This window comes from Pelmatolapia mariae, linkage group LG8 (genome assembly GCF_036321145.2).
Source record: "Pelmatolapia mariae isolate MD_Pm_ZW linkage group LG8, Pm_UMD_F_2, whole genome shotgun sequence".
NCBI classification, from domain to species: domain Eukaryota; kingdom Metazoa; phylum Chordata; class Actinopteri; order Cichliformes; family Cichlidae; genus Pelmatolapia; species Pelmatolapia mariae.
Genome location: NC_086234.1, coordinates 5,159,946 through 5,172,661, shown reverse-complemented (window position 1 = coordinate 5,172,661; position 12,716 = coordinate 5,159,946). Strand labels below are relative to the sequence as shown.

The 12,716-nt window shown below is 39.8% G+C and overlaps 1 protein-coding gene across 5 annotated transcripts in view; it reads right to left on the bottom strand.

Annotated features, from left to right (window-relative positions):
- Positions 1-12,716, bottom strand: part of LOC134633634 (PH and SEC7 domain-containing protein 1-like) — a 107,995-nt gene that overhangs the window by 11,200 nt on the left and 84,079 nt on the right. For all 5 annotated transcript variants that reach the window (XM_063482543.1, XM_063482545.1, XM_063482544.1 and 2 more), the window contains 2 exons: positions 2,458-2,651; positions 147-217 (listed from right to left, as the gene is read on the bottom strand). In XM_063482543.1, coding sequence (XP_063338613.1) covers positions 147-217; positions 2,458-2,651 — 265 coding nt within the window. The remainder of the gene's footprint in view (positions 1-146; positions 218-2,457; positions 2,652-12,716) is intronic.

Below are 12,716 nucleotides of genomic sequence, written 5' to 3'. Positions count from 1 at the left end.
TTTATGGAGATGCAGTCAACCGTTTTTTAAAAGGTTGAATAATGAATATCAAACAGTGGCTGTTGCAAATTGTTTCTCACTCAGCCCTTTAGATTTTATTTATTTATTTTTTATAACTAAACATATGTCTACTGTGAGAAACTTACTTTTTGCAGGTAGAGGATTAGCCCTTTAAGGATGGCATAGAAAGTCTTCCACCCTCTCTTCCCTCTCGGTGCTGCGAGGAGCAGAAAACATTAAATGTTAATTACAGACTTTCAGTCATGGATACAAAGTTACATCATGCTCTTAGCTTTGCAGCACTAAGTCAGAGGTGCATCCAGGAAACCTTCAATCAAAACTGCACATGTAACCCAGTGTCGTCTGTTCCCAGATAGTCCACACATTAGGGTATAATCTGGGCCATTTATGGCACTTGATTTCTAGCACTGGCCAACGTTGTTTAGGCTAGGTGTGTCCTAAAGGTCACGAGGTGGGCTCGACTTGAGTTACAGGAACTTTTGGGGAGAGCTGACACACCTAACATTCGACCCTTATACTGTGAACACACGGCACAGAAAACTGCCAGTCTGGGGCACACTTGTTGCTATCTGTGTTGTAGTGGCTGTCCGCATAATTAAATCCAACACACAGACTTCCCTGCCAGAACATCACAGTTATCAGTCTCACATTCATCTGGTCTATTACTGACATATTTGAAAATCTTGCTTGTGCCACTCTCATAAACATCTTTATGACTGCGTGCTACAAAGTGCTTCATGCAACACGCCTCATTCACACCCATTCATGCAAGCCCGTTTTTCCATGCCTTTTCTTACTTAGTGATTTCTATCTAACATTCACACACATTGACACTCTGATGGATGCATCGGAGAGCATCCATCAGAGGGTTATTATCCAGTCTGCGTGCCAAAGGATACTTGGCACGCAGACTGGAGCAGCCTGGGATTGAACCACAGCTCCAGCCACCCCACATTACCCACACTTAGCTGAAAGTAATGCACTCTAATCACTAATATGTGATTTCCCTCAACTAAATCTGGTGTATAATTTATATATTATATTGTATTTTTGGTGTTTTTGACTGTAGTGAGAGGCCCCAGTCCTAACTCATCTCATATGGATTTGTGTTTTGAGGGCCCACCCGTATTTGATTTGACTTATTTATCTAGTTTTAAATATTTTTAACCTTTATTTAACCAGAAAGTGATTGACTGAGTGTTCAGGGCTGACATAGGTGGCATTACGCTAGCATATTATTAAATGGTGGGAGCAAGCAGAGATCCAGGAGAAAACCCAGGTAAACATAAAAGCCTCCTGCTGAGGCAAAGGTGCAAACTGCTGATATGTTGACATGTTTTAGTGCCTAGACCTAACCAATATCAGGTGCCTTCAACACAATTCAAAGAAGTTGATAAGGATGCAGGTGGACACAGCCATGACCTGCCGGATCACTGACAACTGTGATCTGACAGACATCTGCATCACCCGCAGAAATTCTCAGACTCTGTGGGGTGTGTCAACAGGGGTGAGGAGACTGGAAACTGGTGAATTCCACTGGTTTCGAGTGGTGCAGTAATAACAACCTCCTCCTGAAACGTAGCCTATATTAAAGAGATACGCCTCCGAAAATCTGCCACTAAGATCTGCCAGATCCCTGCACTGAAAATGTAGCAGACTCTACTTTTTGAGGAAGCTTAGATGTTTTAATGTATGCAGTAAATTGTCATCAAACTGAGTGTTTTCAGCAGCAGGCTCATTCAACTCAGTAAGGTACAAAAAGACTCGTGTCTGTCCAGGGGGAGGACGCTTGCACTGGACAAAGCACACCCTGATTCTCATGTTCACACTCTTCCCTACAGGGAGAGCCTAAACCTAACCAACTGGTTTTGGAGTGAAAACCTATCTAATGTGGAACCTGGTGCATCAAGGCACCAGCACCAACGACTAGTAGCAAAGTACATGCTTTTGCACTTAAACGGAGGTCAATATTAGTTACTTTTCATGTATATATATTCATAAAAACAAACAAATCCACCTGATGAATAACACATAGTTAACCTGTGAATATGTGCAAATGATTTCATCTGATTGTGACTCATTAATGAAGCGAATAACGGAGGTCTTTGCTTTCTGTATTTCCTCAGATCAATTCATTGTTTTAAATTCAAATACCAGCCTAAATGTTGTTGAATAATAAAGCTTATTTTAAAGACATTTGAGTGACTAATGTGACATTTAATGTTGGTTGTTTTTCTTGGAATTAAAGCATTAAAATCCCAAATCCTCAGCATGTGTTAGTCTGTGCCGTTGCAGAAAAACCATCTCGCTTTGGAGTACAAACACTCCACACAGGATGTGCTCTACATGACATGACCTACAGTTTCACTTATGATGCTCTGGGCAGCAGCCAAATGTTTCAAAACATTGTCTAAATCTGAACTTTGTAACTCATACTTCTCTTTCCGTCTGAGTCGGCGTGGACTTTGCGAACCAGGAATCCGTTCTTGTACAGCATCATTCCCGTGGGCTGCAACTCATCCGACAGGGGCTTCCCACTGCTGCCCACCCTCTTCATCGATCTGGAGGTGTTGGAGTCACACAGGCTGTCCCCGAGCTCCGAAAACGACTTCCGCAGCTCTTCCTCATCCCTACGAGGAGGAAAAAAAAAAAAAGAGTTCAGACTCCATGGTGATCAACACTTATGTGTCATGTCTCATTAGCATCGTGAATAAACACATCATCATGCATCCTGTCCATTTGCCTCACACTCAGCACAGGACATGAGGTCCGGAGATTTCACACACGTACACATGAGTAATATCGCTGTCCGCTGCTGGTGTCTTGGCACAGCTTCTGCTCTTCAAGACATTTACAAAGCATCATCTCACTGGGGGAAACCAGAGCGAACAAAGTTTTCTTCAAAGCTTTAATTGTGTGTTTTCCTCTCGCCGTTCTTGCTGTGCTCCTGTTCTCCTCAGAACAGACGTCCACTCTCCTTGATCAAAAAATACCACAGGAAAAAGAGTGACACCATCTATCTTGCTCCTGCTTTGAGGTGAAAAACAGGGGCATTTTTACCCAGAGGGACAGCTGCTCTCAGAGATGCCGACACATCACACAGAGGATGCTACAAAACGCTGAGGCTTTAAAGCCTTCTCAAAAAGCTAAGAAAGCACAAACCCTTATTCTGTTTTTAAAATGTAAAAATCTTATCAAGCTGCTAAGTTATTCAAATTCAAGACTGAGCATCAAAGATTTTTTTTTTTACAATTATTCTGTGAAAGACTGCATTTTTGTTCTTAAAAAAAAGATTTTCATTCAGTTTTTGCTGCTTAGTATTATTCATATCATCCTATTGTTTGGCTGAAAACACCCTTAAATAACAGATCAGTTAAAAATAAATTTTAGTGCAAAATATTTAAAAAATAATTATGTTAAGAAACTGAAGTTCCCTTGCTATACAAGTCTGAGAACAATTTTTCTGTTACTGTTACTAAAAATAAAATTCCAATTGTATCATTGTTATTACTCTTCTTCTTCGTCTTCTTCAAACTGTATATAAAAGATGACCATAGTGGTGTCACGCACTGATGTCAGCAACTTCAAGTCTCAGCATCAGCATTTTATCTGCTGCCAAGCTGAGGTTGGAGCTAATTGGAGCTAATTAGCTTGCTTTTTAAATTGCATCCATGCACTGTACAACGAGGGAAGAAATATCTGGTATTTTAGTCACAGACCAAAAAAAACTACATTTATTCACTCATTAAAATGAGAATACAGACTTCTTGGACTGATCTCTGCCACACAGCAGCCATATTTCTTGTTAGATAACTGCTATAAAATTATTAGATATGTCAGGTTTTCTCTTTCATCCCTCCCTCGTGTCCCTTTGCATGTTTTTCTCCCTCCTCTCACTGCACAGATCAGCTGTTTTCCTACTAAGTCACACACAACTTTCCTCTAAGATCGTGGGCTGTTTGTTACTCTTTGCACTCCCTCTCACCCACAACCCCTTTCCAATATGTTTTCTTTCTTTTTTACTGCTTCTGCACCCTCTGTCATTACACAATCATTATTTCATCTGCATGGCACGATCACGCAGATACGCACTACAGCCTCACAGTGCACACAGACATATAGGACTCTCACACACAGGTGTGCACATATAATAATATCGCTCATATAAGTTAATGTGCACACATGTGATCAGACAACACCAAGCACCACTCGGATCTATGTATTTGCACCTTTATGGAAACTCTCAGCACACACTTTCTTACACCCAATGGAAGTGTGTTTTTTCTCATTCACACAGAGTGCTCAACATTAGCTACACACACACACACACACACAACTATGGGCACACTAAGGTTTATCACATGGAATGTGCATGGTGCTGGCTCCAAACTACAGGCAGATATTATTTTATTACAAGAGACTCATAGACCTGTCACAGCTACAGATGAACTTAAAACACCTGAGTTTTCTCATGTGTTCTCAGCCTGCTATAACCCCAGGCAAAGGGGAGGAGCAATTTTAATACATAAAAATGCTCATTTTACAATCACAGGGTAGATTTCTAATAGTTACATCCTTTATAGGTAGCAAAAAGTTCTGTTCTGTCAGTGTATATGGCCCAAATATTCATGACCCCTCGTTCTTCCACGCTTTTTTTAGTGCACTCTCTGAATACCAAGGTTGCTCATTTGTTCTCAGGGGCAACCTCAATTTTGGACTAAATGAAGAAATGGACAGCAGGAACTCAGCTCTGTTGGGAATCCACAAATATAATTAAACAGTACGTGTGCAATTTCGGACTTTGAGATGCATGGCGTTTCCTTCACCCTAAGTCAGCAGCTCACTGCTGAGTGACACTTCAGGCACTGAGATAAACCTTATAGCTGTCAGAGATCATGCCCCTGTGTCTTTAATTCAAATAAATAAAAAGGTCACCAAGTAAAAACTAGAGATTTAAAGATGAAGGTTTTATTAAATATTTTTAAAAAGAGTGGGCTTTATATTTAGACTGCCTGGATCATGAGCATCTGTTCTCTGGGAAGCAGAGAAAGCTGTGATGAGAGGTAAAATAATTTCATTCACATTATAAAAAAAGAAAAGAGAAAACAAATATATTCAGGAATGAAAAGAAATCATCAAATCCTTAGAAGAAGCATGCGTGTTGTCCCAGAAACAGGAAGTGCTGAGCAAAATACGTAAAGCAACACTAGACTTAAATTAAATTTCTAGCTAACCAGTTAAAACTAAAGAAAGATTAAATAAAGACTTTAACTGGGTCTGGGAAAATAGTATATGTGTCACGGTCCTGGGTCGTTTAACCCATTGTTTTGAGCTTTCTTATATTTTGATATTCATTGTTTATGTTTAAGTCTTAGTTATCTTAATCTCGTTTCTATTTTGCCTAGGTTTCCCTGTTATAGATCATTGTTTATTAGATTCCCCCTGTGTTTAAGTCTCCTTCACCTTTCATGTGTCATCAGGTTTGCGTTGCCATGTCTGCGTCCCGTTATGTTTTCTGTTTTATTTTGAAGAGGTCTGGTGTCCCATGTTCACTGTGTTTAGTTTCACTTCCCCTGTGGCGTCATTATGTTCATTCCAGTCAGCTGCTTCCCCGTGTGTTTCCACTTCCCCTGATCACCTCCTGTGTGTATTTAGTCTGTGTGTTTTCATTCATTCCTTGTCTGGTCGTCTGCTGTGTTCATGTCATGTTTCTGGGTTTTTCATGTATCCATGCCAGATGTTCACGTTAAGGTTTTTTTCTATGTTTAATCTTAGTTCACCCAGTCTAGGTTATTGTTTAGTTTCGCCTTTGCCCTTTTATTTTTGTATTGTTTAACCAGCCTTAAATAAGCAGCTCGTACTTAGTTAAATCAAAGTTTCATTTTCGGTGTCTGCACTTGGGTCCTCCTTCTCGCTCCACATAGTCAGCTTCAGCCAGACTGTAACAATATGACCCTGAAACAATAAACAACACTTTCAGGGACATTTACAAATCTTTATATTCACCAGAGATAAACCCATCTAAAAACAAAATCGATCACTTTCTTGACAACATAACGCTTCTGAAATGATCAAATCAAACACTAGCACTGGATTCACTGCTGACATCAGGTGAACTCCAGGAAGCCCTGAAAAGTATGCCCAATAATAAGGCTCCAGGTGCAGATGGATTTCTAGCAGAGGTCTGTTCTGGACAATTCTGGTAGCAGTATTCTGCTGAACATCGCAGGAAATCAAGGAACATGGCGGACTACCACCAAATATGAACTCTGCCAACACTAGTCTCCTGCTAAAACCAGGCAAAGACCCTGTATTTCCCACCAGCTATCGCCCAAACCCTTTATTAACGTTGACCTTAAAAGAGTCTGGACAGCTTTCTCAAAGAGATTAGAGACATAACCCCCCTCATAATACATCCTGACCAAACCGGTTTCATAAAAGGTAGGCATTTATCAACAAGTACACCTAGATTACTTAATCTGATAGACTATTCATGTAGTAAAAACACTGAAACTACAATATTGTCTCTAGATGCAGAACATCCTCCAGCTTCTGTCTTCAAAGGGGCACCAGGCAGAGATGGCCATTCTCCCCTTCACTGTTAGCATAAAATGCAAGAACGTAGATAAGTAATAATAAATCTATATTTGGATGATGTGTTACTTTTTCTTCAGGATTCACAAACCACTTTCTCTGAGAAAATGACATTAATAAACTCTTTCTATAGAGTTTCAGATTATTCGATGAACTAGTTAAACATTGAGGGGCTGTGCTGACGGCAGCTGTGGGTCGTCTGCACCATGCCACCGCCCCTCACTTTTTTCTTTTTCCATCCCCCGGTCTTGTCTGTTACGGTTGTAATAATACAAAGTACAAAATCCTATTAAAGTTCTAATAAAATATGACAATTATAACAAATGCCAGGCTTGTAAACATATTTATTTATGCTGTAAATTTAGGCCCTTTAACACTGGAGTCTATAGAGACTGACTTCCTACAGGAGCCAGCCTTAACTGCAGGTTTTGGTGCTACCAGCCTCGTTTGTCAGCCACTGATTCTGCCTCTTGACCTCCTATTACTGTTACTACTATTTGATCCTTTTCAGTTAGAGGTTTGGTTCATATTACTCTAGTCCACATTACTATATGTTTATTATTGCCAAGGATGAAAGCAAAGGATCTTTTGCCTCTTGCTGCCCTACAGAACTCACTGAAGCCCATTGGGGTATACACATACTCATAGAACTGGGGTTACATCAGTAACAACAACTTTTCTAGCGGCGCTTTTATGCAGAACATTTTCTCATGGCCATCATTCCCAAATGGACAGCTTATAATATCTCAAGCACACATTTAAATTGGAACCATTTTCCATATAAATAACCCGTCTTTTCATTTAACTGCTCATGTTACTTTAATGAAGTTTTAATAATTATTATTATTTAATAATAATTTTCATCCAAACCTTTAGAAACACCTCAAACGTAGACCAAATTTATTGTAAAACTGGAAGCACTGTGTTGTCTCAGAGTGTTATATCAAACACCAGGCTTACTCCACCCTTTATTAAAATGAGTTTATGGGCTCGGAGTGTTTCTGGTGGATCTGAGGTTTTGGTGCAGGGTGCACATCGCTCATTAGGAACAGGCCTTGAGGAGCCATCTCTGTAAATGAGAAACCTGAGAAGCTGCTGAGTCGTCGATTGCAGCTTCATTTGTTTCTAACTACCCTCATGTGAAATGTGTTTCTCAGCGCTGAACTTCCCAGAAAAAAAGAGTCTCAGTCTGATTAACAACTGAACTCTTCACCCAAAAAGATCAGGTCTGTTTACTACCCACCAACCTTTTTTAAAATGTGTTATTTGGTTTTCTTTTACTGCTTTAAGACATTTTTCTGTTTCATTTTATTTTCTAATCTACTTTTTTCATGTATACCTCTTTTCTTTTAAACATATTGTATTTATGTTTGTATTTACTTTTGTTTCAGTTAAACAAATAGTATATAGTCTATATTGTCTTTCCTATATATTTTTTTAATTTTTTATTCAAAAAGGACTAGAAGTTATCCAAATAAAATATTTAAAAATGTAATTCAACCCTTTTTTTAACCAAAAACAATAATTTTATTTTCTTTTTAAAAATATTTTTATATACACATTTTATTTTATTTTGAACAGATTTCCTACAGTTTGCCTCTCGTCTTGTGTGTCATTTGTTTCTAATTCTAATACAATTTATTTTGAATTTTCCTATTTTTAATTCCTCATTTGAGAGGTTAGAATATTTTTTGCCAGTATGAAAAAAACTATAACTTTTTATGGCCATATTCACTTTTGTTGTTTGTTTTTTTTTGTTTATCGTTGTTCATTACAGACAATTACTATTTTCTAAATATTCAGTTTGTAAACAAACCCAACAATGCACGTTGCTACAGCAGCGATAATCCCATTCTCCTCTAAATAATCCTTGACAATGCACTGCATGCATCTTTTGGTGTTTTTAAGTGGATTTGTCACATTAAAGAGATGATAGATGCTTTAGGCTGCAGCAGTGAGCCTCTCTGCATCCACCCAGCAAGGTAATATGGCAATTCCACTTGTTACCTCACCAGGCGGCACCCATGCAAAAGTTCAGCCTGAAAATAGAAAATGGCTGTGTGCCGAACCCCCCCGAGACCACGCTATGAGTAACCAACAGTACATAACAGCAGTTAACCCCATGCAGGAGCCGGAGAGAGAAAGAGAAGCAGAGACGGAGCCAATGAGCATGTAGCCTGTTGCCTGGTAACTGCTGGCCTGCCTGAATCCGTCTCCACACAGAGACAAAGTGGAGAGGAGATGGAGAGAGAGAGGTGGAGGGGGGTGGATGAGTGGAGGAGAAAGATAGAGGAGTGACAGAGACGGAGGGGGGAGAAAAGACAAAGCTGATCGTTCTCAGATGGCAGAACATTTAACATGAGTGAGAAAGGAGGTGAGAAGGAAGAGAGGAGAGGAAAAGATGAAAGGGAAAACGGGAGACAAAGGATAGAGCTGAGGGCAGAGATGAAAGGAAAGAAACACAACAGAAGGTAAAAAGATGACAAGAAGAGGAATTCTGGCGAAGAATGGAAAATTTAAGGAAACAAAGAAAATGTATGAAAGCAAATATAGTAATAACAGTGAAGGAAAAAGAAGTCCAGGAGAGGAGGAACAGAGAGGGTAAGAAAAAAAAGGAAATACAGCTGTACTGTATTTAAGAAGGAAAATACAACAGAGGGCAGCAAAGGAAGGACAAAAGAAGGGCAACATGAAAGATGAATGAATGAAGACAGAAACAAAAACAAAGGGAAAGAATGAAAGACAGAGATGAAGAGATGACAAGAAACGGAACAGGAAAAAGAAAAATGAAGAAAGGAAAATAAATAAAAAACTATAACAAAGGAAAAAAAAGTCTAAAAGGAGGAGGAGTCAGAGGTAAAGGGAAGAAATGAAATTAGAAAGGGAAGGAAGGAAAAGGAAAGAGATCTGCTGTGTTTCACTGACTGTGAGTCACTGTACCAAAACACTCCAAACACAGTCAAGTGAAAAAGGACAATAATTCATAAAAAACACTCTTATAGGCGGCAAAGCATTTCTTCATTCACACAGGCTTTAAATTACCTGTGCAATACCCCCAGACAAAGTCTTATTTTGAAAGGATGGGACTGACCATAAATGAGTTTTTGTAGCCATCAAAACAACTCTTCATTCTTTTCTACTTTGACAGACATAAACACATGCAGTCCTTTCTGCAGCGCCCCCGGTGTGTGGATGTCTGCATTTACAGCTTGCTTACATTTTTTTTTTTTTAAATTAAGTGGCAGGTATTCCCCACTCCAGATGGGACAAATACATGAAATGAGTTGGAGACAAAACTACTTTTTGCATTTAATAAAAGTGTATTATACTCCCCAATTCAAATTCAAGGCCTTTAAAAAGTTTTATTCCACTACCAAAAACTCTTCACTGTCATGCAAGAGAAGCTTTTTTTAAGTGTATAAAAGGAAAAAGCGTGAGGAGACGAAGGCTTTCTCAGGTTCTGAGCCTAAACTGTTAGAGTAAACAAGACGCCTGGAATTACAGACATATTTCAGTCAGTATCACAGCATCAGGTGTATGCAGGTGAGCGGTGACGGCTGCAGACAATAATAAGACACGATGATTAGAGCCAGCGAGGAAATAGGAGAACTGAGATTAACAGAATAAAAGGAATAATAGAACAGGAAGGTCTCATCTCCCTGCCTCACTTCATGTACAGCATGCTTCATTCTCCCGGCTCATTATATCCTACTATCCTGCCATTCTTTTCTATCCAGGGATCCACTTCTCCCCGTATCTCCGACTTGTTGCGTCTCCCTTTCACAGTACAATGCCCACCGCCTCTCCCTCTGCTCTCCATCCACCCCCGCTACTGAATGAGGAACCATGTGTATACGTCTGTGTTGTATCTGTGAGCGAGCGAGTGAAGAACATGTGGGTGCATCCAACTGCACCGCTGAGAGTGGCCATGTGCACGTCTCTCTCTGCGGGGGTGTGAAATAACATCCATTGCAAAAGAAAAGAAAAACAGAATAGAGCACAAACACACACCTGTGATGGGACGCTAGATTTCACATACACATAATCGCAGCGAGTGGTTTGTTTTAGAGTGTGAATATCACGCGCAGAGAAGGGTTTTATTTTAAAATAAGGGAGTAAATTAGTAAATCGATACTGGAACAAGCTAAATATAGAAAAGAACTGCAAACACACAAATCAGCCTGTATAAGAACAAACAGGAACAAGGTTCTGCCCCCAGGGCTCGACCATTACGCTGTGAGCTCAGTAAGCAGCTTTAAAAGGTGTCGCTGTAGCTCAGGAGGTCATCTGCTTATCGGAAGGTTGGTGGTTCGATACCTGGCTGCTCCGGTCTGCGTGCCAAAGTATCCTTGGGCAAGATACTAAACCCAAGTTGCTCTCTGATGCATCCATCCGAGAGTGAATGTTAGAAAGCAATTAGGTAGAAAAAGCATGGGAAACGTGCTTATATAAATGAGGCATATTTACAGGTAGAAAAGCACTATATAAGAACCAGTCTATTTATCAAAAGCACAGAGATAATTGGATATAATCCTAATTCAGACACGCCCATGGCTCATGAGCTAGTTTTATCCTAAAATGTGTTATTACAGAAATTCCAAATCTTTCCAGGGATGGCAGGTTGGGAAACTTTGATGTTATTTATGTTATTTTTATTTTTGTTGTTGCGGGTCCAGCCACAAACTCTCCACAAAAGATGGTCTGATTGTGACGCTAGTGATGGTGTGCTTTAAGCCTGCATTCTTTCTAATGGCCAGCAGGGGGCTCTCAGCTTTGTCAATCAGTGACCTCAGGAAACACTTTCCTGATGAGTTTATGATATTAGTCACTATTTTTAAGAATTAGCAAGTAAAACATGCTTTTGATGATGCTCCTTGTCACACCTGGTTTAAAAAATGCTGACCATGTTTATATGAAAAGGTCATTTCATCCCCGTCTTCTGCAGTTGTGGTCACAAGTCCATGATTATGAATGTCATGGTAGTTTTGGGCTTTTAATGATTTCTTGGAGTACTTGTATGGCAGAGTTTAAAAAAACAAGAACTGGGTACACGGGTTTGAATTCATTTTTGATTTTGTCTAATCCACACAGGCTCAAATATATACGTGGAGGCCCAGTAACATGTGGCTAAATGTCCCTTAGCAACAGCATTGATGTCCATTATGAGTGGATGTAAACTTCTGTATGTATTGATAGGTCTGTGCAGGAGCACAGAGATTCACAGATGGTGCAGAGGGAGATTGCTGCAAACTTTTAGAAAAGATCCATGAATATTAAGTTTCTTGCTTCGATTTCTTCTGTTTGCATTCAAGGGTTAAAGAGGCAATTTTTCTTTTAGTTTTGAGCAGCGACGCTTTTATCATTTAGGACAAGACTGCAGCGACTTGAGCTCACCTTAAGTATAATGCTTGAGTTCCCAGAAATGTAAATAAGCACCCAGCCACACAGACCTTAACATCTGCAACACATCTGTTTGGCCCTAATATGTGATGTAAACAGAGTATACTGATTAGAATGAGGGTAATGTCTCAGTGAAAGTAAATGTGATTCTATCCAGCTTGCTGATTATGCTAATGCAACAGCTAGTATTCCTGTGCAGACATGTGGCTTTTTCTTCATTTTTATAGCGCTGACAATCTCGGTCTGTTGTGAAGGCTTCTCCTCTTCCTGCCTTTGAGGAAGAGTTGTTAAATATCTATTAGACCCAAGTTCAATATGAACAACTCAGTTGCATTTGTGACCGCACAGCAATGCAGACACACCAGCTTACAATGACATGGATTCAGAGCTGTGAAATAAATTAAAATTTGGTTAATTTTAAGTTTAACCGCAGTTTGAAGGCTACCAATCAATGAGCCAGGCTCCGAGAAAGATTCCTGAATATTAAGGCGGATGAGTCTTGTCCATAAGTGTCAGAGTTCCAAAGCAGATTCCATTGCAGAGATCTCTGCCCGCTAAAGCATTAAAAATGAACAACAGACTTCTGTGGGCTGAATCTCTTCATCTGTAACCGGTTTTGTTTGGAGGTGGATTCTCCTTCGCTCTGTGGTGTTTACGTGTCTAAAAATGACATCTCTTCTATCCCAGCGAGGCCTCCTGTG